At 36.3% G+C, this 25479-nt stretch overlaps 1 protein-coding gene across 1 annotated transcript; it reads right to left on the reverse strand.

Moving 5' to 3' along the window:
• Positions 1–16770: 16770 nt before the first annotated feature.
• LOC110676364 (UDP-glucuronosyltransferase 2B15-like) lies at positions 16771–19737 on the reverse strand. Its single transcript, XM_021843915.1, has 4 exons — positions 19538–19737; positions 18968–19471; positions 18123–18672; positions 16771–18063 (listed from the first exon to the last, which is right to left on the reverse strand). Exons 1-4 carry the CDS (start codon positions 19645–19647, stop codon positions 17671–17673), a joined length of 1557 nt encoding a protein of 518 aa, XP_021699607.1. The 5' UTR covers positions 19648–19737; the 3' UTR covers positions 16771–17670.
• Positions 19738–25479: the final 5742 nt, after the last annotated feature.

The raw sequence follows: 25479 nt of genomic DNA on the forward strand, positions 1-25479 counted from the left end.
TCAAATAAGAAAATGTTGTGAAAATCCAATATTTCACATCTTCCAGGCAATTTTTATTATAAAAATAGTACTTTCCACCATTTTCGTTGGTGTTTCAAATGTTAACCAAATACGATACGAAATTTAAATGCTCACTGTGCAGAAATTTAGAAAAAAATATTCACGTTGGCATAGCACGTTAGGGGAAACAGCTTGGAATTTTATAATGTACGAATAGGGTGATGTGCTAGTATCCCTCGTATTTAGCATTGATCAGTGAGAACTGCAATTTTCCCAGTATAGCAGTGAATGATGCTGATACAAACCGATGCCAAACAATTCTGTCTCAAACCGGCTTCAGTATTGTACAATAAGATTTTGATAAATCTTGATCTCTTTTTGGAAATAAAGCAAAGAAAATGCATCTTGCCGTATTCTCAATCCTTCGTATCGTTTTCATATCTGTTACAATCAGTTTCCAGATTCGTCTCACAACTTACGGCTCACTGTAATATATTGAGTGGTCAAATCACAACACATCAACGCTATAATAAAATATTTAACTAGAATATATAGATTTACGGGCATCTCCCTCCATTCCTTCAGTATGATGAAATATACTAATTTCCTTGAAAATGCATTGTTCATCTTCAAAATTCAGCCCAAACATATGAACACAATTCCTTTTGACAGTACAATTATGGCATTTGCTCTCAGTGCAGCGAAAACAACACAATCAAGATCAAGATTTTTTTTCTCAGTACGACGGATTGAACTTTGTTTACATTCTCAATTTTACGCGGTCGGTGAGGAAATTTCATAAAATTTGGTGATTTATTGAAGTTTTACGACGTGTGATTGGAATGAAATCCTTCAGTGAAGAAGTACGAAGGTTTTCCATAGCGAAAACAAGTGCCCGGCGATGAAGGTCACACAAGGGCTGGAAGAAACTTGTATCGTAAAGTGGTATGACTGGTGTCGATCGTTATGTTTCTCTCAAATCGTGTTCGTCCATGCAATTTCGGTGAAAAAGTGCAAAGTGGATAATGGAACTGAAGTTATTTAACAAAATACAGTAGTTTTATTGCATTTTTTATGTACAAGTATACACACTATGACAGCTTTCACAAAAACACTTGAAAAATGGATCTTTGTTGCAGGTAAGTTGGAATATCCGCCGTGGTGGAACATTTTAAATTTGATACGACGAATAATAGCGCTTACGACGAAGTAGAACGCAGCTCTACAAGAAAATTGACTTCGTACGGTCATTATTTTTGCAGAATAGTGTCTATGAAATCGTAAGTAGGGGCGTTAGTCGGCAATTGTGACAGTGACAGCCATGTTTGGCCTACATGTTTAATCTTGATGTAAGTATAAACTGAGCATTGAAGCATAACTGTCCTACATGGATTTTCGAACCAACACTTTTATTTCATCGCAACATTCATGTTTTAATATATACTATGTATACAAAAATTAGCAATCTTTGTTTGAAAATGTTGTAGACAAATCAGTGCCGTAGTTAGCTTGGCAACCGCCAAGGGTACCAAACTGCATGGCGCACTTGACAAAATTTGAAAAAGACGTATCTAACAAGGACGCCAGTTTCAATAGAATTCCGTACGCATAATATTGGAATATTGAAAAACTCTCTGATCCTTTTTACCAAGATGTGCTGAAAGCATTTCAGAAGCTGGCAGAATTCAAAATTTAAAAATTCCTGAGAGATGTAGAGAGGATGGTGTCATTTTTACAGAATACTACATGGACAGAATACTAGCCAGATTTCTGAGCAGAATAATATGAAAACCCAGTTGTCATTGTCACATTGTCCTGCGCACAATTTTCCAAAGAATTTTACTTGATTTTTCAATGCAATTCCAGACAAATGTTTAGCAAGATCCTGATTGATTTACCTTAAGAATCCTGAATAGAACGTTATACGCTAACTGATCATTATTTGACTTTATGAAAATAATGGATTGTAAGAAAAATTAGTTACATCTAATTAAACCATAACTATTCATAAATTTAAAAAATATGGTAGATTTCTTACGAATTTATGATGGAAATATTAGACGGTTCTTACATATTTCCACCATAACTTTGTATTTTGCAGAGAAAAATATTTTTGTTTAGAATTTTACTGACGAGATCATCTGTCGATTTTAACTGAAAAATGGATCAAAAGTCTTAGTAATTATTATTATTATCTTTATTAAAGAGACTTTCAGCTCAGATCGTGGCTGGTTCGTCTCTGTCTTAGTAAATTTAGAACAAACGTTTTCAATACCTATAAGAATATCTTCAGGAATACCTCTGAGTTGACCCCTTATTCCTGATATCTGATCCTCCAAATATACTTTTTCTTGCCTAATGCATTTCACTAAAATTTTAAATGCAAATTTTTATGTATACAATAGTTTATGCAGGTTTGTTCCTTGTCATATAAATACATATATTCTTCTAAACAAATATTTATTTTTTTTTTGCATATGTTTTTCAAGAGTGCCATAAGGCAACGTTTCGGCTCTGGGAAAAAAAATATGATGTCGGTGCAGCCCAATTTAAAAACATGAAGGCACAACAGTCTCTAATGTCTATATGAACTTTCAAACCTTTTTTGCAACTGCAAAAAGTGAATTGTGTTCAAGTTGCTGATCAATGAAGCAAAATGAGTTATTTGTGAATATGGTATACAGATATGTATTAGAAAATAATGAAAATATGTGTTTGAAGACAAACTTTGAAAGTTCAGTGGTATTTACTCAATGCCTACTATTTCCATACGGGACAGTTACAGTGCTTGACAGAATAAAGTACGCATTGGCCTTTTTTTTTTCTTAGAAATTGGTCTAGTTTGAGAGGTTTGAATCTCGGCTTCTAGTGGTCTGATTTGTCTCAATTTTCACCACAGCTCAGATATGACAAAGATTTCACTCAACTGAAGTATTCGAAACACACTCTTTTGAATTATTGAAAATCTCTTAATTTGCTAAAAATGGCATAAATTTATTTTGGAAATAATTAGAAAACAATGAGTTACACCGAAAAATGTTTTTCTGCAAACTTGTGTGTCTTATGAAATAGCAATTTCTTTTTGCATATTTTTATTTTTTCCCTCTAAATATTTCCTTTTGAAAATTATTTTTTATTCAAAATTTTGTCATTTGCATCAAAATTTGTGATTTGCGATAATTTAACGTTTCATTTATTAATTTCTAGCCTAGCAAATTTAAAGTTATTTTTAAGCTGTGGTTAAAATTTCAGGTCAGAATTGTGTCCAGTTCTCGTTGCGCGGAAGAAAAACAAAGTGTGCGGGAGAAAAAAAAATGCGTCAGTAGTGTCAAATCTGTTGAATCTGTTGCTTGCTCCTCTGTGGGCGAGCGACGGAGTCCGGATCAATTGTGGCTGGTTCTCGTTGCGTGGAAGAAAATTCAGAGGGGGTTGTGTACAAGACACGACCACATAACGTTAACTACGCCAAGTGATTTTTTGCATTTGATTTTTTGTCGATTTTCATAGTTGCAGCCTTCCTTTAGTTCAAACTCTAACATAATATCGTGACGGTCGCAACATTTTAGATTTTTAATTGACACCCAGTATATTGCCGTAAGACGTAGTTAACGTCAAAAGAAGAATGCACGAAGAAGGGGCCTATTTTATAAATCTAGCAGATTCATGTGACTCGTCTGTATTCATTGTCGATCAAAGCAAGCATGCATATTTCAGATGTCACTCGTCGACTCCCATAGTAATCCAGTCACATAGAGTGACAACTGTCGAAAAACTCGAGTGACAGAGCTGAGTCGAGCGAATTTTTTGGTCGACAGTGACTCCAGTCGAGTCATTTTGATCGACTCGACTTATAAAATGGACCCCGAAGTAGAAATTGGTCTGCTTTTATAGTGCACTAGCCAACCCAAAGGAATCGTGGAAGACAATATGAACGAGTTTGGTTGCGTAAGAAAGGGGTCGAAGTTTTCCAAATTTTCGACAGTATATCGTCAAAAATCAAAAGTTTTCTCCATCTGAGTAAAATGTTGTATAAATTTCCGACCGATTGGTGGGAAAATATTGAAAATCTACCGATAAATGGCTGAATTATTAGTATTTAAAATCTTACATAATTTCGTGACGGTCGCAACATTTTAGATTTTCAATTGACACCCAGTATATTGCCGTAAGACGTAGTGAACGTCAAAACAAAGTGTGCGGAAAAAAAAACAAAACGCGTCAGTAGTGTCAGATCTGTTGAATCTGTTGCTTGCTCCTCCGTGGGCAAGCGACGGAGTCCGGATCAATAGGGTAACGACTGTGTTTGGGCTCGGCCGTGAACCCAACGTTTGTAGGCGGAGCGCTGAACTGGTGGAAAGAGAAAACCAAGACCAATTCCAGGGCAGGGAATACAGGAACACACAACACACTGTACTGCTGCTAACAACTAAACTTTATTATCAATGGCTTGTGGTGATATGCACTTGTTGGCTTCCGAATTGGTACTGACTCGCTCGAGCTGGGTGTTCTCCTTTTATAGTACTCCGGCTTCTATCCAGAAACTTCGGAGCCCATCTGTCGCGTGGCTGTTGCTAACGTGATTATTAACTTGCTCAGTCGTTGCTACATAGGTGGCTATGATCAGAAAACTCCTTGCCGCTGGGCACGCTAATCGCGTACATACTGCCCCCCGTTGGAATCAAATTCCAACACTGGTTGTAGATCTTCGCTGTTGTCGCCTTGCCAGCAACTCTTACGATGCAATCCTTTCTCTAACCGCAGAATTCGCTTCAATGCCAATGATCTGGAGCTCTCCAGCTGATCCACTGAATCACGAAAAGGCAGCTGGACCACGAATCGCCCATCTTCATGACATCGGTAGAATCGTTGAAACTGTCCTTCGTTGTCTTCTTCCGCACTAGCCATCAATGCTGGTTCAGCAAATTTTCCTTGTTCTAGGCATGTTTGCATTCCATCGGATACGGCCATGTTGCAGCACACTGGAGGATCCTTTTCGATTTCCTTATAAGAACCTGCAACTACCCATCCGAATTGAGTTTCATACAAAGTAGGCAGGTGGTCCGCCAGCTTGATTTGGCCTTGTTTAAGAACTTCGAAGAAATGTTCCGCACCTATCAGCATTTCCAATTCACTTGAATAGTTGAACGAATCATCAGCTAGTTCGATACCGGAGGGAATACGCCAAGAATTCACTTCAACATTCACGGACGGAACAGTACCGGTTATCTTCGGTGTAACGAGACAGTCTATGTTAGTACTAAAATTGCTGGTCTTGGATGTAACTTCCACTGCTACTCGATGATGTATCTGGGATCGCAGACCACCTACGCCGACTACTGGAACGCTGGTTGGATGTTTGGGAAGGTTTAACTTCTTAACCACAGATTCCGACAGAAGGTTGACTTGCGACCCTGAATCCAGTAACGCTCGAACTTGATGGGTACCGCCGCTTTCGGAACGTAGAATGACCATCGCTGTCATGAGAAATACTTGCTTGCTTGGTGGACGAAACACACTTTTTCGTTGCTCGTAATGTATTAAGGTATGATGCTTTTTGGAACACTTTCCACAGGATTTGTCACTACGGCATGCTGCGCTGCGGTGGCCCTTCCTTAGGCAGTTGAAACACAAATTGGCCGATTTTAGTTTGTATTGGCGCTGCTCGATGCTCATCTTCTGGAAAGCTGGGCATTTGCAATTCTGGTGCTGGCCGGAACATATTCTGAAGCCGTTGTTATGACATGTGACTTGTAGGATTCACTTCTGGAAAGGACCTTCGGATTCGGAATCTTGGAAGCTGAGCTTGGAGTAGAATTTTCACACCGTTCTAAAATCACACAGCGTTGCTTCAGAAAATCGATCATCTGTTCGTACTCTGGGAGTTCCGACTGGTTGAAAGAAGCTTCCCAGAGCTCACGGGTTTGGTCGTCCAAAACATGAGCCAACAATGTCACCACGAATAGCTGAGACATTCCGGTTAACTGCTGATCCAGCTTGATGAGATTGTCGACGTGGCGGGAACATTCATCTACCAGATTCCGCAGTTCCTTTGAAGACCTCTTGAAAATCTTTTTCATACTCAGGAGGCCAAGTATGTGGGACTCGATGATCACTCGCTGGTTGCCAAAACGTTCTTCCAGAATCTCCCATGCTCTTGCGTAATTGTTATTCTGCAACGTTTCTATGTCGATGAGACCTTCTGCGTCGCCTTTCAACGAGGTTTCCAAATGGTACAGATTCACGGCATCGGAATCGTTGGATCGTTGCATCATGTCTTGAAACATGGCTTTGGAGCGTGGCCATGCTTCGTAACGACCATCAAAGGTCGGTAGAGGAATGCGATAGGATTGCGTGTTCACAATTATTGGTTGGCCCGACGAGTGATTTTCTGCGGATGATGACGATGGCACGGGCATAGACAAGCTGGTTTGGTTCTCCTTCTCAATCGCTTCTATCATCATTTCCACTTTGATCAGGGTTTCATTGTAGAGTTCTTCAAACTCAACGTACTTTTCTTCTTGGAAGTCGAAATTTTCTTCGTCGACGAGGCGATGATGGCATCATGGATGTTGTTGAATTCTTCATAGATCACCTGGAGATTCTTCGCATGTACTCGCAGGACGGGAAGGGGTAATCTTCTTTCTTCTTCTCCTGCTGCATCAAAGAAGTTGGAGATCCGAGTGACCTTTGCCTTGATTTGCCCTCGCTTCTTCGTCAGCAACCTCACATCGTCCATATTGTCTGTCCTCCGGGGCGGGGTACGGTTTAACGACCTCTTTCACACGAAAGCTTCGACTTGTTGGGAAGGTACAAGGATCACGTTCTAGCTTCAATCGCGAAGGTGGAACACACGCACGGAATATCCTTCCGATGAACTATGACTTCTTCTTCTTTCTGGCGTTACGTCCCAACTGGGACAAAGCCTGATTCTTAGATTAGTGTTCTTATGAGCACTTCCACAGTTATTAACTGAGAGCTTTCTTTGCCGATTGACCATTTTTGCATGTGTATATCGTGTGGCAGGTACGAAGATACTCTTATGCCCTGGGAATCGAGAAAATTTCCTTTACGAAAAGATCCTCGACCAGTGGGATTCGAACCCACGACCCTCAGCATGGTCATGCTGAATAGCTGCGCGTTTACCGCTACGGCTATCTGGGCCCCGTCGATGAACTATGACACGGGACGGAAAAAACAACTTTCGCGCAAGTCGTAGTGAGCCACGCAAAACGGAATACCAACGAAGCAAACTATGGGTTTTCGCGTTGTCAAAGCCACGCGAACGCTCTTTTGCGTTGTCAGCCACGCAAAACGCTTTACTTACTTAGCAGCAGTACTCCAGTCCAGATCCGGTTCGAAGGACCAATGTTTGGGCTCAGCCGTGAACCCAACGTTTGTAGGCGGAGCGCTGAACTGGTTGAAAGGGAAAACCAAGACCAATTCCAGGGCAGGGAATACAGGAACACACAACACACTGTACTGCTGCTAACAACTAAACTTTATTATCAATGGCTTGTGGTGATATGCACTTGTTGGCTTCCGAATTGGTACTGACTCGCTCGAGCTGGGTGCCCTTCTTCTATAGTACTCCGGCTTCTATCCAGAATCTTCGGAGCCCATCTGTCGCGTGGCTGTTGCTAACGTGATTATTAAGGCTCAAGAATCCATCATTCAATCATCAGCAATCATCAAAAATTGAAAACCAGTTTTTTCGTTCAAATTTTAATCAATCTTTATGAAAATCTATCATCGTATTTCAGATAGCAAATACAATGCAATGATAGCTTTTTTCGAGCATTGCTTCAATTTTGAGCAAAAAAACTGGTTTTGAAAATTTGTAAAACGATGATGGTTTTTTTCCTCTTAACTTGCTCAGTCGTAGCTACATAGGTGGCTATGATCAGAAAACTCCTTGCCGCTGGGCACGCTAATCGCGTACAGACTGTTTATTTTGATCTTAATCGCTAACAGTTGGCGCCAGTGGCAAAAAGTGCAGACAACAACCCTTCGAACATTCAGTTTATCTGTGCTGGCCGCCTAGCGGCGACACTGATGCTGTATTCCTTTCACTGATCGCGCTACGCTGGATTCTCAAATTTCTCAAATTTCAAACACAAGCGCATGGAAGAATGGTAGTCGGTGAACTGTCAAAACGTATGGGAAATAATGAAAAACGTAAATTACTTGCAATTAGGAAACTGGATCGAAAAACTAGTGATTAGAAATCAAGCGTAATATGAATACAAAACTTTTTGTGTTTAGTTCATCTTCCATTGTGCCTTCTTTGCTTCAGGATTTCGTTTTTACTACCACTGAAAAAGAGTCATCTATTGCCTTTTCAGTTTTGAATATCGCGCTATTGTGTCTGGTTCTCGTTGCGCGTAAAAAAAATAAAATGTGCGGATGAAAAAACAAAACGCGTAAGGTAAAAAGGTTAAGATGTGATCGTATTTACGTGTAAAAGAAGCCTCAACTCCGTGAATTTGAAGAGGGGCGTATTGCCCCGTTGGGGCGTATTACACCGAGTTACCCTAAGTAGTGTCAGATCTGTTGAATCTGTTGCTTGCTCCTCCGTGGGCGAGCGACGGAGTCCGGACAATTGTGTCTGGTTGGGGTTCCTGGGGTAATATGCACCACTTAAGGAAAATGTGCCGAAATGAACACTAAACAGCATGTATGTAGTGTTTTAATTCACGAATCTAGTTGGTTTGGGTTCACCCTACATGGTGTTGAGCGAATTTTCATCATAATTAATTTAGATTGTTGGGAAATTTAACTTTTTTCAAACATTACTTTTGCGTGAATTAGGATTTATGTGGGGCACGATGCACCGCTTTTTGGGGCAGAACGCACCACAACATTGAGGCAAGACGCACCTAAACAAAGGGGCATAATGCACCACAACAATGAGGCAAGATACACCATCGTGTTTTAAACGTAAATTTATTTATCGTAAAAACACGAGTTTTTGATAGTTTTCGTGTATAAGATTATATAATTGTGCATAAATACGTTGGTGAGGACTTCAAATAACCTAACTTTCGTGATTGTAGTTTATTTTGGACTGGATCGTTCTGCCCCAACCGATGGAGTGCATGTTGCCCCAACCGGGCGCCTAACAGAAAATGTTATGTAAAATAGAAATCGTTGTTTTATTTCGCCAAATCATGTAATCAACAACTTACCCAGTCTAATCATCTGTTTTATGGTGAAAGATTGTGAAAATTCTCAATTCATCGCATTCAAAACAACAAGTGAAATGATCTGGAAAGTTACATCAGAATCGTGCTTTTCGAATTTATTGCTCTATCTCTTTGTTAAGTTTTCCAAAATGTATCAAATTCTCAGGGTGTCTTCAATTTGCAATGTTTCATCGATCCGCATAGTGTTTTTCTCTCAAAACTCGTTTATTTCAGAGAAACTGACAGGGTGCGTTTTGCCTCGGCAGTGCATATTACCCCAGGAGCCCCTTCTCGTTGCGCGGAAGAAAAATAAAGTGTGCGGAAGAAAAAACAAAACGCGTAAGTAGTGTCAGATCTGTTGAATCTATTGCTTGCTCCTCTGTGGGCGAGCGACGAAATCCGGATCAATTGTGTCCGGTTCTCGTTGCGTGGAAGAAAAACAAAGTGTGCGGAAGAAAAAACAAAACGCGTCAGTGTCAGATCTGTTGAATCTGTTGCTTGCTCCTCTGTGGGCGAGCGACGGAATCCGGATCAATTGTGTCCGGTTCTCGTTGCGCGGAAGCATGCAATGAAACCAGGATCGTGTCCGGTTTGTATAGTAGTCACACTCTCGGTATCGGTCAGCCGTGCTTACGTATTCATATCAAATTATATCTTTATCGTTTACCAAAACGAATCCTATCCTATTTCCAAACTCCCAGTGTTTTCTTGTGGAAGTGCAGAGGACTCTTCGGCTCCTAGAAAGCAAGTAACACGTCAACATTTCCCTCCCATCCCAAAATTGACCTGCATTCGGACGCAGCCGGCGCCGGTATTGTTTATTATAATAATGAGAGCACCAGTACTTACACATTGAAGATGCTACTGCTCCTGAGTAGCATCTGTTGGTTCCCTGTGTAAGTACAGCTGTTCTTGAAATAACGGAGTAGCAACTGCGTGGTCAATCATGCTCATGCTCATGCTCATGCTCATGTGGTTAAAATTTCAGGTCAATCGAGTTTTAGAGTTTTTTTTTTAAGAAAATAAACAAAATCTAATGTTTAACTCCCCAATATTTTTATCTTGCATTCCCTGTAGCAACTGTGAAGGTTCGAAAGAAATCCAATCATTCTAAGGAAAGACGTACTGAGTTTGGATTTGCACATATTTGACAATACGAGGCGCTTTGATTTCGATCTGAAGATTGTGTTGAGAAGAAACTAGAACAAACCGCAAATCTTTGCTGTGCAGTTGCCCGGTTTACTTTTGGGTAACTTAAATTTCCGTTTTCTAGGCTATTATTCAAAACAAAAAGGCTTTCGGTTAAATAAAGTCTGACCAGAAATGTAATAGGAGCATGTATTTGGTTTATTTTTAATACAAAGTTCAAGCTCTTTGAGCTGATGGACTTGATGGATTTCTCTCAAACTCTCACAGCAACTTCTTGAAGCTCATGATCATAGGTAGTAACTCGATTATAGGGTGCTCCAGAAAGTATGGGCACGACTTTACCATGCTGCCATTTCAAGACTAGTGCAGAAACAAATCTGATTTTTACACATTTTATTCTTGTTCCTATCAAGAGCAGATTTTGAATTTTTAAAGATTTTTTCGCTAAATGTTTGTTGATAGTGTTACATTTATAGAAGCTCCTCTTATCAGTTTTGCACAAATCGTGTTATATCTGAAAAACTTCAAAGTTGGTTTTCTTAAAACTAAGTTTTTTTCACTGACATTCTTTGGCTAGCCCCCTTATTTTCATGCTAGTTGTTACCACAAGACTAAGACTTTCCATAGTTATAGGGCTGATAGTATCTGAGTGCCTTAAAAATAGGAAGTTTGAGACCTCTTGTATGAAAAAAAAAGACCTAAAAGGAACCAGAAACAGTGAAACCAAACAGAAACCAAAGAAACAAAACGATTGGATTTCGGAACCCAGTAAGGAACCAGAAGATTAGAGTTTGATTCTTCTTAGCATCAGAGCTGACATTTTAATATCTAAGACCTATTAGGATTATCTTAATTTTCTCTACGAATTCCATCTGAAATTTATTCAGATAATATTTTCAGATTACTCAAGGAGTTTAACGGATTTTCCTAGGAAATTCCTCAAAAAAAATGTTTTGGAAGCCCCAATGATTGTGTCTAGAATAAATAGGAAATGATAGAGATTTTTCTAAAAATACCTTCAGCAATTGCTCTAGAGATTTCTTCTTAGCTTCCTGTAGAAATTCCTCCTGTAATACTTTGAGATTTTCCTCAGTAAGTCAACTAGTGTAAGTTTTAAAGTCACTGTTCATGGACAATGATCTGTGAAATAACGCTTGAACTCTTTAGGAAGTTTGAGTATTTGCTAGATAATTTCCTAAGATGATTTTAACAAAAAATATCAATCGAATCTCGGGATAATATTTCCAAGCATTTTCGAAAAGAATTTCATTGGACATTGCATTGGGCATTATCTCAATAGAAGTTTGTGTAGCAATGATCGAGTGAATAATTGGGAACATCATTGTAATATTAGCTGGTTTGGAAAGATCGCATGGGGCTTTTTGAGAAACTTTTTAAAAAATGTTTTGAAAAATTGCAGGAGTAATACTGGGATGAAATACTGGAGAAATTCCTAGCAAATTAAAATGGATTTTTTCGAAGAACTTCTTAAGAAATTTTTGATTTTTGGGCAGAAATCGTGGATGAGTTTTTAACCCTCTAATACCCAAATTTTTTTTTCAATCTAAATAACATTTTAAGTTATCTAAAATCGTTCTAAACACGTTTTGGGCAATAATTTATTTTTATTCGTTAATCTAAGAATTTTGGTTTTTGATTTTTATAATTTTTATTTTTGTACATCCCTATCCTTTTTCATTTTTCTTGAAGCCTCTTCTAGTTACTGATTTTTGGCAATATAAAAAATTCAAGTTTTCACGGTACTATAAAAAATATTAAATTTTAAATATTTTTCTGGAAATATTTTTATTTTCCGTGTAAATAACGGAAAAACAGGTTTGTAATTATTTTAATACCACCAAGCTGTTCTTCTGTGATAGGTTGATGGTAGAAAAATATAAAAGGTACGATTTTTATATTGCACGTTAAATAAACCCTATGCATTTGTAGGTTATATAAGAATACAATTTTTAAAACAATTTTTAAAAATACAAAACAGTTTCAAAAGTCATACAAAACTTTTCTTATATGTGTGTTATGAGTCATGGCTTAAGCCAAAAATAAAATCATTTTGATTTCCGAGCTACGAAAAAAATACACAAAATTCCAAAATGTACCCCGTCTAAAGGCGGTGTTGGGTATTAGAGGGTTAAAGGGATCCACTTGAACAGGCAGAGGAATTCTTGCAGGGTTTCTTACAAAACCCCTCAACCATTAAAAAAACTGAAATAAACCTTCGGGGATTTCCTCTGGAGCAATTCTGTTGAAATCTAAGGAATATCTCCTGGAGTAGTAACCGGAGAATTCAGCTGAAGGATTAGTGTAAAAATATATCTGGTTGAAATTCAAGCGTAGTTTTCGAAAAGAGTATCAAGGTAATTCTTATGGAATTTCTCTGGAGTTCTCAAGGATTTCCTGGAGTAAACTATGAAGAAACTATTCCAAGCATCCTTTAAAAAGTCTCTAGAAGAATTTCTTAGAGAATTGGCAGAGAAATCTCAAGAAGAGTTTCTGAAGAGATCCATGTAGGAGACTTTGAATAAAAAAAACTCACTAAATGATAAATTCTAAAGCTTTTCCTCCGAGAAGAAGTTCTTGAAGATCCTGTTGGACCCGTTATAGTCTCTGAAGGTTTCTCTTGAGCCTGTGCAATTTTGCATCAGGGGTCAATCCAAGCAGGAAAAATATACATCCCATTAAAAATAGAGACTTTTCAGAGACTTGTAATAAAATAGGAACCAAGTCTCTAAAAATAAACCTACTATCAGCCTTGTCTTAAGGATCATTTATTGTATCAACTTGTATTATATACGAATATCCTTGATGTTTAAATTATTTTTAAATCAATTTTATTAGGAAAATTAGACAAAAATAGACTAAACTGTTTTGTTTTTATAACCAGTGAGGCTGTCCTAGATAACAAATTGATAAACAGAAAAAAATCTGTTAAATTGTGTAGTTTTTTTTTTGGGGTAACCCATTTCGCACAAGGACGTCTAGCTTGAGGACGTTTAGCATAATGGACGCTTCCCATAAAGGTGTTTTATATCAAAACAGGTAGCATTTTAAAGAAGGTACAGTCGTCTCTCCACATCTCGATATCGAAGGGACCTCGAGATAGGGAGAGATCGAGACATAGAACAAATGTTTGATGAATAGTAGATTGAAAAACACTCCGTTGCCACGAAAGTCATAAACAAACAGATGCCATTTTGCGCTCCTAATTTGTTTCGAATTCCAAAACTTTGGTCTAGTAACCTTCGATATTGGTCATATCGACATAAGGAGAGAAAATTGGGAACAAAAAATCAACAGAAACACATCGAGATATGGAGATATCGAGATAAGGAGGATATCGAGATATGGAGAGAGAAAATGTATGCAGACTGAAGGGACCTATGAAATCATCGACATTAGGAAAGATATCGAGATGTAGAACATCGAGTCTTGGAGAGTCGACTGTGTATAGTTCTCATTATGCCAAACGTCCATTATGCGAAACGTCCACCAATAAAAATATGCGAAACGTCCTTTTTTTGCATCGAATTGAATCTAATAGCAACAGTTTTCAAAAGAAACTGAAGATTCTTAAAAATTGTTTCATCGCGCAATTTGTTCAACAATACTGAAAAAAATCGTTATATTCTGCTCTTAGTATTTGTATGAATGATGCCACAAATATCACTGGGAATTTAATCAAATAATTTTTCAGATACTAACTGTGAGAGTTCTTAAAGAATTGCCTTGAAAATCACCAAGAAATTAATTTCTTATTTTAATTTATTATAAGTTTAATTTAATTTTCAAGATATCCCCTGATTTTTTTTTCTTGTTGAATCGTGTTGAATTTTTCTTGTTGAAAGGGATTGTCCCTTTGACTGTTCTTCTTATGTGTGTTTGTGCGTAGTACATGTTCTACCTGTTCTACCTACTTTCCGCGCCATTGGTTTTGATGGAAATATTCATTACTAGTTAAGTTCCAACTTAACACAAAGGTAGGGTCTGTGCTTATTTTGTCAAACAAAATTTTTACAAACAGCATTTAAAATGCTTCAAAGAAGAATACAAACATTTCAAAATACCTATTTGTTTAAAAAACAAGTATTATGATTATCGTTATCAAAGTTGTGGTCGTTCTTTCTGGGACATCCTATAGCTAAAACTAACAGATCTACATCAAGATGAGTTATGATCATTTTTTTTCCTTACAATGGTTGTTATGAATTAGATGTATGACTGTGTTAACATAAGTGAAATTTTGCCTCACAGTAATGGCAATTTTATAACAATTTTAAGATAGTATTATATTATTTACCAAGAGATGAAACATGACTACACTGTCATCTCAAGTTTGACAAAATGGATCTTATATCTATTGATATTATAACTGAGTGGCAAAAAAAATATTGTGAGAAGTCGATGATCTGGCAACACCCGTTGTCAATATTTCATTGTCTTTTGTTTATTTTATTTTGAATAAGCCAAAAATAACTGACTTTTCGTTAAAATGCAATCTTGCTTGGGATCTCATATGAACAATTAGGCTTTTCAACTTCTAATTTTTATATCTTCAAAGTGGTTTAAAATACCTCGGGGAGTTAAGTGTTTCCAGTTGGAAAACGTTTGTTAAACATGATGGAATTAGAATGCTGGCTCATTCGACGTAAAATCGGTTGAAAAATAATTTTAACGTACATTCAAACCTACATCGATATCTGAGGGGACTATCAACTTATGGGAATATCGTTTAAAGGAACAAAAATTCTTCGGAAAGCTGTTTAAAGGGACCATCAGAGTAACAATGGAATTTTGTTTTAACATTGTTCCATGAGTCGATATCGAGTCATAGAATATCGACTGATGGATGGTTTCACTGTTACAAATTAAAGAAAAAATATTTAAGCAATCGTAGCTTGACATGTTTCTTCAAAAATAAAGAAGTTCATATTTCTCTATTTCTAATAGTTTTAAAATTGTAATTAACCCAAAGTAATGTGTTTTTGTCATATTCTCAATCACGGGGATGGGTTCATGTGCCGAGGTTTGCTGTGGTCACTTCGTATGCATTATCCCAGTTCCAACTCAATTTTCTTAGCAAACAATAGAGCTTAGGGTCGAGATATTTCAAAATGTTATCTGTTTGATTTCCTATTTGTACACAAAATTTAATTGAACCATAAATATCTTCCGTTATTTCTAAGATTATTGATTAAATTATCCATTTTTATCAGATATGTTATGTCATCGTCATCGTCACTATCATTATTAGCGTTTACATAATTGTTGTTGACTGAAAATAGTAAAATTTTCATTTTCATCATATATTAAATTATACGAGAAATTATTGAAAGATTAATTATTGCTTGTGGCTACAAGTAACGTTCTGCAGGAAAAAAAGAAATACGTGCAACATTTCACATTTTTGAATATTTTCAAAGATTTTGAAATTTCGAATAATTAAGACAACAAAAAATTTCGTAGTGGTTTCGCGATCCTTTGGTTTAAATTATGTTTTTCTTGAGATGGTAAAATTTCGATGGAAATACGTAGAATCATCCCAGTAAAGATAAATAACCGATTGAGCCCAGATACGTATTGGTAACAGAAAAATCATAATATAGGATAACCAATATATTTTGGAACCCTATATATTTTGGACCCCCTGAGCCATTTTCCTGCAAATTTCCCAGTTTAAATCGAAAGACCAACTCAATTCGCATGCCATTTGGAAAGATAGGACTAATCCGCACTTGCATCGACCGTTTGTACATAGAAAATGTGTTTATTTAATCTGAAATTAATTTAATTTAATCGGTTCATCCATGCAACCGTTACAACACGTTACACACAGAAATTGAAGCCGTCAGAAATTTTCCAAATGTAAACAAAAACTTTTTTCAAATTTCAAAGCGTAAAATTTCATCGATTTTCCATTGTCAATCGATTGATTAGACTATGGGTAAGCATATTATACATCCAATGTCGTGGACTTTGTCGCCAAACGATAGAAAATATCGGAAGTCCAAAATATATACTTTGAGGGTCCAAAATGTATTGGTGTGTCCAAAATAATGAAAATCAAGGCTTCCCAAGTCAATTGTTTTCGACGATTTTTGGATCCTACATGACCGAATGGGCATTTTTACCCCGTAGAGGAAGTTTTTCTCTCCATTTTGGTATGTTCTTTGAATTGGTTACGCTGTGCAATTAATCAGTTGGGACAAAAAACAAAAATGACTTCCTTAGGGGGTCCAAAATACGACCATTACCCTAATGGTAGAAACTAGAAGATAAGTAATGTATTATTAATTATGAAACAAAAGGAATGTTATAATAAATATTATTGTATTTGATCTCAAATCTGTAAAGTAACGGCAGCCATCTCAAAATTATCAATAAATGTATGTGACTTATACACAAATACTAGACTTGAACAATATTTCAACCATTTATGTGTTTATTGAACAAAATATGAATGATTCGTCACTCAAAGTGTCGACCTAAGCTTTTGTTTATGTTTTACATTACATAAAAAACATACATTTCCTTTTACCTATTTTTATCATTACAAAAAAAAAAAACTTTTCACGATTCGATACTAAAAGTGTCGACGCAGTATAGACTCACGTTGTCTTTAAATTCTAATAGGTAGCTTTTAGATCAACTTCAGATCACCTGCCAAGGTGAATGCAGATCACACTTATATACTCCTTCCTATGACAATCGTGGAGATGCAGAGTTGATCTGGGTCACACTTATTACTTTTCCTTGCTTTGATGACTGTAAGAATCGTAATGTTTGGAGTTTTTCGAAAGTGTACATTGAAGATGGAAAGTTACTCCCAACTTATATCTGTTAGTTGTTTTTGTGCAACTTCGATTGTTTAGGCCAATCAAGGAGTAGGAACTAAAAACTGTACGGACATCATTGCTCATGCTCATTCATGAGATTATTCGAATTTCGTCAACAAGGTTTTTCATCGTCCAACCATGATCTTTATTGAGCGAAGTTTACGCAAAGAAGCCCTACTCATATACTCTGACTCTAACACGATCAACCATGGTTGAAGTGCAAGTGCCTGTTACTGATTTGTGACGTATATTTGTCCTCTGAACACAGCAACTGATTAAAATGTGCAAGTCATTCGGACAATCTACATAGTCATCGTAGATTGCACTGCACGTATGAATTGCAATTGCAAACAAACGTGATGAAAGCTGACGCTTGGTTTGAAAGCACGTGTTTCCAATTAGAGATGCTTCCGTACATAGATGTGTGATCGTATGATATAATACCTAATGTTAGACGCTGCCGTGCTTTCACGTTGTTTATTTTAGCATCAATCCCGTTTCTTATTGCTAGCTTCTGTATCTTCTTTGCGCATAGATAGTGCATTGGTCAGCAATGATTTAACATACAAGGTCATGACAATAAAAGCTGATAACATGAATAGTTTGACATCGTACAGTTCACTTTTCCAAAGGCTCATCCATTTGGATGGCGATTGAATGCGTTCGCAGTTTGGATGTCGTAGAGCCCACTCAATCCACCAGATTGCACGTTTCAGAGGATGTTCGGGTTGATCTCGGAGCAGTGAGGATCGAGTTTTCATATTGTCTCTGTAGGATGGATTTTCGAGGATTTCCCTTAGAGCATCTCTCACTTTGTCAGCTGTTAGCGCATCATGTTCCAATTTAATGGCAACTCCTGCCTGTACAGATTTATGTAGATTCTGAAAACAAAGGAAGAATTTGAATCGAATACAAAGATGAAAATTGTATTATTACTCACCCGGTACTGATCGCATATAAATGGGATTCCAACCATGGGGACTCCATGCCAAGTTGCCTCATGGGTGCTTAGCATTCCTCCGTGTGTGATAAATGCTTTTACATTTGGATGAGCTAATATGTCGTTCTGCGGTAAAAATCTTTTGATCATAACATTTTTCGGCAAAGCAAATTCGAGATCTGTTTCGAATTTCCACAGAAAATTATATTGAGCAAACTCTTTGAATACGTCTAGAAACATATGAATCCGTTCTTTGCCGAGGCCGCTGCTCATCACATTAGTTCCCAATGAGAACAGAACAGCTCCATTAGAACCAGCTTCGATGAACAATTGGATGTCCTGTGGAAGGGCTTTGGCTGGGATAACCTGCAGGCCACCAACGGGGATATGGTTTGGAGGAACGGATTCAGCAAAGTCAACAGAGTAGTGATGGTTAACCAGCAGCAGGAACACTTTTTTCTCCAATTCTGATGCACTTGGGATGGTGGAATGTTTGTGGTACTGACGCATCATTTTTTCTATTGTTGGCAAGAAAGTATGATGGCGATAGCTAGATATATGTGTAATTGAACAAAAATTATTACCTTGAACTCTAAATAATGGGAATTTATGCATACTTCAAAATGATTTTAGGTACATATATTACTGAATATTATATCCGTCATAGAAATAAGTTACACGAGTAAAATGAAAAAAAAATTAAAATTCATGAATTTTCGAATAAAAATAAACTATTCCCAAAAATTTACTTAGATTGATTTTAGATACTGCAAAATAATATTTAGATCGAAAAGGAAATTAGGGTATTAGAAGATTAATATCACCAAAGCATGATTTATACTTACTAGTCATCATACAGGAATACAATGTAATTGTACATTCGTTGGAGAAAATTCATATCATGGTCGTAGTTGAGCATTACATATGGCACGTACGCGTAGTGTTTATGACCTCCGATAAAATCTATCGTGTAAGATGGATTATTGTACGCGGTAACACCTACCACAGGCGGATTTCCAAACTTTTGCAGCAATCCAAACAAACACGGTCCCAATGTAACATCGGCCACCACCAAGTCAACGTTGAAGTTATCCGGATAGTTCATAATGATGTTCATTCCCTCGGAATGAAGCGCTCCTTTGCACATACCGATTCCCCAAGCGTACAAACTGCGAACACCGCCGAAAGCATTTTCATTTGCCATTTCATTCAAATCCAGTGTAAGGAAGGAGTATGCTTTTTCCAGGTGAATGTAGGTCATGTTCTCTCTACTGTGGGGCTCTATATCTGCCGAAACGATGGTCAGGTTGTGTCCCCTCGCTGCCAGAGCTTCCATCCATGCTCGATTCCTGTGATTTTGTTTCAAATCCGTAAGATGTTTTATTCTGTACTGTCATGCTTCACTTTTCACCTACCATATGTGATGACTAGGGCTAGGGATTGGCGTCAAGCACAAAATATTGGCCCCTTCTATCAGTACTGATATCTGCAGAAAGCTCACAATTAAAATAACCCATCTGATCATGGCGACTGTTTTAACTGAATGTTGTAATATCTAGTACGTAGCTGGATTTTGTTCGAGTCAATGTCAGCAGGTAACATCGATAGTAAAGTTGAACCCATAGAGACGAACACGCAAAGCACATTTGTAAAGCGGTTTTGCTTGCAAATTGCAAGAGTATTAGCTTGCTAAATGCATGATCAGATACTTACTGTAACATCAAGTCATTAGTTTAGATCATTAGCTAGTTTTACACTGCTTCAGCTCGTGTATTCAGTATTTGTATTGAATTTATGAACATCAAAAGTATAGAAATTTTATAATTTTAAATAAAAAGACTAAGACTTGGTCTAATTTTTACGTCTGATGAATTCTATCCAGAATGAGTTGAAATTAATGAAAATCGTACCCGATAGTTTTCGATTGGGATATTCTACGTTTGTTGCTAGTATGATAGAATATGCATTTTCCACAGATAAACCGATCAGTTGGATTCAAGAATAATTTCTGAAAATGGTTTATAACTTGCCGCAACAAATCACTTAACGCTTGAAGAGGGGTAAGGTCCGAGTCCCCATGTTCTAATTCGGAGCACCCTATGTTCTATCATTTTTGCTATGTTAGAAATAAAATATAACTCCGATTCATTTGGTATCAGAGCTTATTGAACTTCTTCTGTAAGCGCAAACATGAAAAAAAAACTCAATGCATGACAACTTTCTATTTAACCCGTTAACCCACAATTGTGCTTGTATCCCGAAATTGTAATCAATATTTACGTTCCCATAAAATAAATACAGTTTCAGCAAAACAAATAAAGTCTATGGTGAAGAACCGTCGATATCTGATAGCTCCATACTATTAATTTTGTATTTTTTATAATACAAAATTAAAGCTAGTTGATCCTTTAAAAAATAAATTCCGGAACCACGATTTACATGTTTGGGTTAAAACATACATTTTTGATTACACTCGAAATTTGATTTACTCAAGAAACCTCGAAAAACTATATTATTAAACCTCATTTTCCTATAAATCAAAATACGACCCGTTGACTTGTTTTTTTTACGTGAATTTGATTGTAGAAATCCAGCAAACATTTTAAGGCAGTAATAGAATTTTTTGATTACACTCAAAATATCTTTTAATTAAAAACCGTCGAAAATTTTTATTTTTCAGCACTGTTCGCATTTGAAGAAAATTTCAAAGTCCATTGAATATATTTGTGCCGAAATATGATTTTTGATTACACTCTAAATTAGTTTCAGTTTTGAAAACAACGAAAATCCCATATATTTATACTATTTGCCAACTATTTGCCGCGATGACATCTTGTTTTGTCATTATGAATTTTATTCTAGTAGTCTAGTAAACATGTTTGGCCAGAAAATATAATTTTTGAGTGCATTCTATTTTTTTTATTAAAAACAAACTAAGAAAATCTTTTTCTTTAACATGTTGTCCGAAAATCTGAAGTTAAAACATTTTTTTTCCGACTAACGATCCGGAGTAATTTGAAAGCCGTTTTCTTTTATTTATTGGCGAATAATGCAATTGTATTTTTAATTTTTTATTATACATAAATGTATTCTACTAGAATAAAGGAAAAAGTATTTTCGTAAGTCTTTGTTTTTGAACCTATTTTTAATGCGATGAATCGTGAATTCGTTTACTTCAAAACAAACTAAGGCGCAAACAAACTTAGGTAAAAAACAACATGTCATCGCTTTGAGTTTTGATTTAAAGTAAAATAATATTAAGCAAAATATTTTATAGTTTTCTAAGTAAAATAAATTTTGAGTGCTCACAAGACAACTAAAGTTATTGTTAAACAACGGTTTATGGACAAAAGGTCGAGAAACAAAACGTCGAAAGGAAAAAAGGTCGAAAAACAAAAGTTCGAATGGACAAAAAGAAGAAAATGATTTGCACGGTGAAATTTTTTTCCTTCTTTGAAAAAAACATTTTCAACCTTTTGTCCCTTGGTTTTTGTTCTTCGACTTTTTGTCATTTCGACCTTTTGTGTTTCGACCTTCTGTCCTTTTGGCCTTTTGTCATACATTAAAAAAAAACAACATATCATTGCTTTGCAATCGCCTACCCCCGCAGGAGCAAGCGACGCAATCAATGGATCAAACACAACTTCAAACTTCTATAAGCAAATATATATAAAAAATATATGTAATCGCTTTGAAATTCGATTTATAGGCTAACAAGTTAAAAATTTTGATTTCTTTAAGCAACATAAATTTTGATTGTAAATATGCCTTTCTGCTTAAATATAATCACTGTTTTTGTACAATCTAATTTATTACTAAGAACTACATGTTATTGCTATGCAATTTGATTTATACAAAATACGTTTTCTCAATGATTATTTTTGATAAAATAAATTTTGTGTGTTTTCATATTTTACAATTTTCTGCCAAAGATGGTCACTGAATTTCTACAAGTTATTTCATGCCAGAAGAATATATACCATTGGTTTATATATTGATTTTAAGGCAAAGAGGTTGAAAATTAAGAGTTTCTAGTAATTTTTTTGGTAAACAATATTCTATGTGTAATCCAAAATAATTATGTCTGCTCAACTGTGTTCGCTGGACATTAGAGTGATGCAAATTTTTAAATTTTATCTTCCCTATGCTAAAACGATTTTAATTATGGTAAATAGCATCCTCCCAAAGTTTGAAGTGATTCGGAAGAAATTTGACTGTTCACAGGCCATTTGAAATTTATATGAAGATTACTATGGAAAACGCCAATCTTTTGTATTCAGCGATCTATCTCTTTGTCATGAATTTTTATGAAAAAGTGAACAAATTTTTCTTATGTGAAATCCTCCCAGGTACAACTTTGCCGAAGACCACTATTTGATTGGACGTCAGGATAAATTGTTATTTATCATCCTCGAGTTGGTTTGCATGTAGCATGCTTCATCAACTGTTCGGCAGGCAACAGTGGTGCTCCTGGCGGGAAGAATAGATCAAAGTAATCCAGGCTACTTTGTTCTACAGAAAAAACAGTGTTGCTCTGAAAGTAATTGAATGATCATTTCAGCATAATACAGACTTTGTTATCAATTGTATTTTGTGTTAACATATAGATGTATTATAGAAGGTACGTGGACATTGATTTTTCATTGATTTCAATGCGAGATCATTTTTCCAAAATTTTACTGTTCGGATAATTTGCGGACACCCTGTAATAACAAATTATTCTTACGTCCCATCAAAATGTGGTCTTCGGCAAAGTTGTAGCTGGGAACTTTTCACGTGAGATGAGTGTGTTCACTTTTTCATAGATTATTATGACGAGCAGTTAGAGGACTGAACACAAAAGGTTTGGCTTTTCCATAGTAATTTCCATATAAACTTCAAATAGCGTGTGCACAACCAAATTTCTTCCGAATGACTTCAAATTTTGAGAGGATCATTTTCATCATAATTGACATCGTTTAAACATAGGGGAGCAAAAACTTCAAAATTTGCATCAGTCTACTGGACATGTTACTGAAAAAGCTAGATAGTATCTCTATGAATTTTGATTTACATGCATACAGATTGGAAACATAAAGTGTCTCGTAGTTTTTTGAGTAAAACAAATTTTGAGAGTAATCAATAATTTATATTTCTACACAAAAAAGGTCACTGGACTATAGCAGTCATTGATGTCATTGAAACAACATGTCATCGCTTTGAATATTGTTTTTAAGTAAACAGTATAAAATAAAAAGTTTTTATTATAAGTTTTATAGTGAAATAAATTTTGAGTGTAACAAAAAAACTCTATTTCTGCTAAAACATTTTCACTGCACTTTGACAATAACCAATAATAAAAAAAAAAACACTTGCATGTCGAAAACATTATGTCATCGGTTTGAATTTCGTTCTATTTTTGAATGTATTTTTTTTTTTCAAAATGCTAGGAAGTGTCTTTTGCTAAATAACTTTGGGTAGACGTATTTTTTTCGAGATTATTAAAATGGGCATTGATCTTGAATGATTTTCGGTTCCAATGCTGAAAGAATTTTCGGAATCGCTTCGAGAACAAATCAAATCACTGTCTTCAATTTAGAACGCTGGGCGTTAACGGGTTAATTTGAGTCAGAACTAGCTCAAATGAAATGTAAATTTAATAAAAGAAACAGTGAAATCCGAAGCTGGTTCAAAACTGGGTACAGTTAACTGTAACCTGATTTTGCAAATATCATAGTATATGGGAGATATCGAGATAAATAATACAATATTTCCCAAACTTTATAGATTTTTAACATTTTGACAAAATACATTCGAAAATGTCATTTTAACTTTGAATATAGGAAAATAACCAAATGAATGGACCAAGATAAAAACTATCACCACCAGGCGACAGAGATAGAAGAGGATCTTATCTTAAAAAAAAAGACACGGACACCGTCTTCAGCCATTTAGCTACACAGACTGTAACTTAACACTAGACAACGGACAAGCATGCTCCAGTGGCACAGCCGAGACACATTCCTGACGAGAAGTTGCAATGGCTGAAGCGGGAATCGAACCCACACCCCATGACACGATGCGCTTAATTGCCTGACGACTCTAACCGCACGGCCACGAGGCCCATCATCATATCATTGTTGAATAACATGTAAATCAATTCGTTTACTTTTGTTATCGAGCTACACACTTGGCTATCAATGGCTGTTAGGGGGACACCATAAATTTAGCGAGAATCATTGCAATCAAATCAACATAACGTCAGAATTCTTAAATTAGAGTTCAGTTGAAATTTGTATCGTGCTTGAAAAGCAGCCTAGGGATGGCACACAAATTATGCCACGCAAAATTTCAACTTTTATGACCCCCTCCTCTTACGCCTTTGTTATGTTTTTTGTTTGAGTCCTTCAAGAATGTTTTTTAAGGCTTGTTACGCTTGGCTTGACCCTCCCCCCCTTGGTGCGTGACATAGTCCAAGTTAATTGAGAATTTTTTTCTTTAATCTAAAGATGTCCGTCAGAATATTACTTACTTAGATAAGAGACACATTACCTATACAAATTTGAACGCAACATCTATTTATAAAAACAAAAAATGTTTCAGTTCATCCAGGAATCTATATTTTTCTAGCAAAGCGTAAATTTGAAAATTTATCAATTATCTATCTATCTATGTAAATAAAAATGAATTGGTGTATGTATGTCACGAAATGGCTTCAGACCGAGCCAGCAGATTTATCTGTTTCACAGTTGGGTTTTTTTTAAGTGTTCCGACGTGTTTGTTTGTATAAAAAACTCAGGATATATAGCTGGAATGTCGAAAATCTGTGTAGAATGCATTTACGTTGATCGTTTGATTGTGTGCATTCCACCGAATATACGGACTTCTGCTTTAACGACCGCGAGCTTCGAGCGTAGTCAACGCACAAGGTAACCTTGATCAACAGATGTTCAAATATCAAATAAGTAGGCTGCGACCTGCATCACCATACAAACAGTTCCTCTCTGTTTTAGAACACGACAGTGTGAGCAAAACACATTAGTGCTTAAAATCAACCTTTGGTCCTGGCCGATCGCTTTTCCTATGACACGGAAATGTAACAAATCGAGAGTGAACATAACTGCTATTTTCTATATGCTGGCAAGACAAAGTTTGCCGGGACCACTGACCAAAACTTGCTACTACTGTAGATTTGTTGAGTGATTTATTATACTGAACAAAAAAACCACACTGTTTCCCATCCCTGGTTATGCCGCAAAAATGAGCCACTGATATATGTCGTTTTTATGAAGAAACATGAAGTTAGAAATAAGGCGATGTATACAAATAAGAAAGCGAATGAGATTATGAACGGATATGTATAATAGATATTCGAGAA

This window comes from Aedes aegypti, chromosome 2 (genome assembly GCF_002204515.2).
Source record: "Aedes aegypti strain LVP_AGWG chromosome 2, AaegL5.0 Primary Assembly, whole genome shotgun sequence".
NCBI classification, from domain to species: domain Eukaryota; kingdom Metazoa; phylum Arthropoda; class Insecta; order Diptera; family Culicidae; genus Aedes; species Aedes aegypti.